This window comes from Myotis brandtii, unplaced genomic scaffold, assembly GCF_000412655.1.
Source record: "Myotis brandtii unplaced genomic scaffold, ASM41265v1 scaffold691, whole genome shotgun sequence".
In the NCBI taxonomy this organism is placed as follows: Eukaryota; Metazoa; Chordata; class Mammalia; order Chiroptera; family Vespertilionidae; genus Myotis; species Myotis brandtii.
This window is the reverse complement of record NW_005370704.1, coordinates 722,126-727,014: the sequence shown is the minus strand read 5'-3', so window position 1 is coordinate 727,014 and position 4,889 is coordinate 722,126. Positions and strand designations below refer to the sequence as shown.

At 61.4% G+C, this 4,889-nt stretch overlaps 1 protein-coding gene across 1 annotated transcript in view; it reads right to left on the bottom strand.

Annotated features, from left to right (window-relative positions):
* Positions 1-4,889, bottom strand: part of GRIN1 (glutamate receptor, ionotropic, N-methyl D-aspartate 1) — a gene marked incomplete at its 5' end in the record, with an annotated part of 48,234 nt that overhangs the window by 11,530 nt on the left and 31,815 nt on the right. Inside the window, 1 exon segment of the mRNA XM_014529681.1 lies at positions 4,345-4,445. Coding sequence (XP_014385167.1) covers positions 4,345-4,445 — 101 coding nt within the window.

Here is a 4,889-nt window from a genome sequence, read left to right as displayed (position 1 = left end):
CCCCCCCCCCCCCCCCCAGCCCATATCTGGGCCAGGGGACCCCACAGAGGTGCGGCGCGGTGGGGCGCAGACCCTAGAGCTTCCCAGGCCTCTCTTGCTGGCCCCCTGCCCTTGCCCAGCAGGCTCAGGGTAGCCGGGGTGGCAATGGACCATTTTTTATTGATCACTCAGTCACCCGTTAGGGGCCACCGTTCTAAGTGCTGCATAGGGGGCAGGCATTAGTACTGTCCCTGTGTCAGGAGGGGAAACTGAGGCACCCCCGGCACGTGAGTGGTGCTGAGCGGCTGAGTCAGGCCTGTGCCGGTGCCCCTGCTTCTGTGACCTCCTGAACAAGCCACACGACCTCTGGCTCCATAGCCGCACTGGAGTGAGGGGCCGGGGGCTCTCCAGGTTGGTTGGGTGCTGGGGGGAGCCAGGGCCTGGGAACTGCCCCGAGCAGCGCAGTGGAAGCCACAGCGAACAGGAGGGCTACCGCTCCCTTCCGGAGTCTGAGCAAGCAGCCTGCCACCAGGGGTGGGACCACTGGCCGGACAGAGCACAGGCCACGCCTGGGGGCACACGTGCTCCTGAGACCTCGGGGCGTCCTCATCCCCATGGACCTGGCCCATGGCGGGCACTGTGCTTCCCGTGCGTGGGCAGCGGGTGCAAAGGGGGTGGACAGATGCCCGAGGGCTGAGCTGTTGTCACATGGCTGACCCTGGAAACCGAGGTGGCCCTAGGCTGCCTAAGGCAGTGATGGTGAACCTTTTGAGCTCGGCGTGTCAGCATTTTGAAAAGCCCTAACTTAACTCTGGTGCCGTGTCACATGTAGAAATTTTTTGATATTTGCCACCATAGTAAAACAAAGACTTATATTTTTGATATTTATTTTATATATTTAAATGCCATTTAACAAAGAAAAATCAACCAAAAAAAATGAGTTCGCGTGTCACCTCTGACACGCGTGTCATAGGTTCGCCATCACTGGCCTAAGGGGTCTGCCCCGCATTTCCTCAAGAATTAGCCGGTGAAGGTGTGAAAGCCTTCGCTCTAAATGACAACGGTAGCGCCCGATGGGAGCAACGCCGAGCAGGGCAGCGTCACACTGTGGCCTAAAGGAGAGCATTCAGCCACGATCGCCGGCAAAAACAAACTGTGCCTGTCGGGGCGCGGGTGCCCACAACGCCTGGCAGGGCCTGTGCTGGGCAGGTGGAATGACGCACTAAGCTGGCATCGTGTAAATGGTGCAGCAGTAAAGCAGCTGTAGACAAGCCTGGCCACGCCATCGCACTGGCTCATGGAGGCAGCCAACTGCGGCAAGAACAGTCCCAGGCAGAGGAGAAGGAATGTTTGGAAGTGAATTCTCTGCACTTGGTAGAGAATTGGTAAAAAACAAAAACAAAAAATTAAGATTGGCTTGATGAGGTTTCTCTACAAAATGCATGAAGCAGGAGCCAAAATGTGTCCGGTCGGAGTGCCAGGGTCAAGAAGACTGGTGCTGGCACTGCCCAGGGGACAGCCGAGGACAGCCTTGCCGCTGGGCTTCTGGTCAGCCCCAGATGGTCAGCCCTCTGCGGTGGGACTGGCCTCTGCTCCAGGGAGACCAGCGTGTGAGAGGAGGGACCCTGCCACCCTGCCAGCCCAGAGGCCTGGCCTGGGTGGATTCACGAGGGTGCTGGTGGCTGGTGGTTGCTGTGAGTGCTGAGCCTTGGTGGGCAGTGTACCTGCCTGTGTGGGGTGTATGCATATAGGTAGCATGTGGTATGGTCTATGTGATCACGCACACAGCATGCACACATGTGTGTGCTGTGTGTTACCATGGAGTACATGCATGTACTTGCATATAGGTGTGTACATGACTGTGTGTCTATGTATTCATTTGTGTGTGATGTGCCTGCATATGCACACATGCAATAACTTGTGTGCACATGTGATGGTGTCTATATGGTGCCTGTGTGTGAGCATATGCATGCATTAAATATGATGTGTATATTGCACATACACATGTCTATGGGTGTGTGCATGTGATGTATGCACATGTATACCATATGTGCATGCAGTGTGTTCATATGTATGTGCATGTGCAGTGTGTGAGAAAACATGGTGTGCATGTGTGACAATTATGTGAATATGTTGTTCCTTGCACACGTGCACACATGCATGTATGGTGTGTGCACATAGGTGTGCATATAATGTATGTACATGTGGTTATAGGGTGTGTGCTTGCATGCGTGTGGTGTGCACATAGTTCCTGTGCGTGGCTCTATGTGTAGTGCATGTGCCACTGTCTGCTGTGACCATGTCCCCTTCTCTGGGCGGACCTTTGTTGGAGCCACATCTGGCAAATTGGTCCTTGACCCTGGGGCTAGTGACACAGCACAAGACCCTCTCAGGGCGTGTCTGGGGCCTTCCCCTTCCGTGCCTGCAGCGCGTGGGCAGGGTCCCAGTGACCAGAGGGGAAACAGTGGAGAAGACCCCCCCCGGACCTGGGTGGGGTTCCGTAGATTGGCTTTGCGTGTGGCTCTCTGGCTCGTGTCCTGGTGGCCACTCTGATTACAGTGTGTGGATGGGGAGGCCTAGGTAGGTGCGACCTTGGCCTTTGCAAACGTGCACCACGGTTGAACAGCTGTGTTTTGGGGTCACGGCTTCCTTGGTTTGCTCTGTCCTGGATGAAGGGCCTGATCTAGTCACCTGTCCACTGGCCTGTCTGCCCATTGGTGCACCCACCCAGCCACCCTCCACCCACCACAGCCTCCGGATCGCCCTCCAGCCCTGTGACCAGTGAGGAGAAGAGTAATGAATAGGGAAATAAAGGAGGGGGTCCAGGCGCGGCTTACTCTGGGCACGACTCTCCCTGGGAGGGGCTTTCCTGGGCGGGGCTTGTTCTGGGCGGGGCTTTCTCTGGGCGGGGCTTGTCCTGGGCGGGGCTTTCTCTGGGCACGACTCTCCCTGGGAGGGGCTTTCCTGGGCAGAGCTTGTTCTGGGCGGGGCTTGTCCTGGGCGGGGCTTTCTCTGGGCACGACTCTCCCTGGGAGGGGCTTTCCTGGGCAGAGCTTGTTCTGGGCGGGGCTTGTCCTGGGCGGGGCTTTCTCTGGGCACGACTCTCCCTGGGAGGGGCTTTCCTGGGCAGAGCTTGTTCTGGGCGGGGCTTGTCCTGGGCGGGGCTTTCTCTGGGCACGACTCTCCCTGGGAGGGGCTTTCCTGGGCAGAGCTTGTTCTGGGCGGGGCTTGTCCTGGGCGGGGCTTTCTCTGGGCACGACTCTCCCTGGGAGGGGCTTTCCTGGGCAGAGCTTGTTCTGGGCGGGGCTTGTCCTGGGCGGGGCTTTCTCTGGGCACGACTCTCCCTGGGAGGGGCTTTCCTGGGCAGAGCTTGTTCTGGGCGGGGCTTGTCCTGGGCGGGGCTGGCGGGGCTTTCTCTGGTCGGGACTTTCTCTAGGCGGGGCTTTATCTGGGCGGGGCTTTCTCTGGGTAGCTAGGTCCAGGTTGGGCTTGCTCTAGGTGGGTTTTTCTCAGGGAGGGGCTGTGTGCCCTCTTGGCTTTGCCTGGCGGGTCTTTAAACCCTTCTCCGAAGCCCTCCCCACGGGGCCCAGGGCTGGATGGTCAGCGTGGGCAAGTCCCTGGTCGGCCCTGCCCTGTGACCTGCCTGGGCAGCGGGCACCTCGCTCTGTGCCCGAGGTGTGCTGACTGAGTGTGCAAACGCACCCCGCCCGGCCTCACACTCGCCTGCAGGGCAGCAGCTGTGGGGCGTGCCTCTGGGCCGATGGCCCTGCTGCTTTTCTGCCCTGGCCGGGAGCCCAGGAGCTTCTGCGCGGGGCAGGCAGCGGGTGGGCCCAGCACACGCTCCTGGCGGCCCCTGGGCTCCTCTGGGGGCCTGGACTTTCCCTTCCCAGGAGGCCCAGCCACTGGCAAATGGGGAGATTTTTACTGACGGCTGGTCCCTGAGGGGGAGGTGTGGGGCCGGGCCCTGCCAAGGACAGCCTGGTTCACTGTCCCTCATGTCCCCCTCCCCGGCCGCCGCCTCCAACCGCTCCAGGCCTGTCCCTGCCGCGGGCCTTCCTGCCTGGGCTCACCGGACACGCCTTCCTCAGGGCCCCTCCCTGAGTCCAGTCTCAGAGTTCAGGGCAGGAGCTTGTCCATACCCCACCCCCAAGCCCAGCTCAGGGCAGTGGCAGTGCTGACCGGGGAGGGGAGGGAGAAGGCAGGAAGGATGGACAGAGAGAGGGCGCCCCGCCTGCCAGGTGGCCAGGGCCCCGTGGAGGGGCGCTCTTTGGCAAGGGCACTTGGGAAGCTGAGGTGCAATGGTGCCCTCAGCCCCGCCCAGGGGCAGCCCGGGGTGCAGTGGGGGAGGGGCCCGCCCAGCCTCACCTGGCGGAGAGGATGATGACCCGGGCCTCCAGCTCCCGCGCCTCCATCAGCAGGGCCGTCACGTTCTTGGTCCCCGGGTCAAACTGCAGCACCTTCTCCGCCTGTGGTGTGAGCAGGAGCGTTAGGCGGTGGCCGGGCCGGGGACATAGCGCCTCAGGGGCGAGAGTTGGGCCGCAGCCACTAGGAGTCCGAGGCAGCTCCGCTAGGGCTGCTCGGCCTGCACCTGCCACCTGCCCTGTCCACTTGCCTTCCTGCCGCCTGGCCTGGCCTGACCTCGCTCGTCCTTCCTGCGCCTGCTCGCTGGCCTGCGCTGCGCCTGCTCTCGGACCTCTCTCTCCACCTGTCACTTGGTCCTCTGTGCGCTGAGCATGCAACCGGGTGGGCCGAGACGCAGAGAGCGTGCAGCGGACTGAGCCTGGACGAGGTTTGGAATGCAACTGGGAGCGGAGACGGGGCGGACTTGGCCCAAACCACGGGAGCTCCTCTCAGGCCCGATCCACAGGCCCCTGCAGAGTGGCCCGGACCCCAGCAGGCAGGCGGGCGGC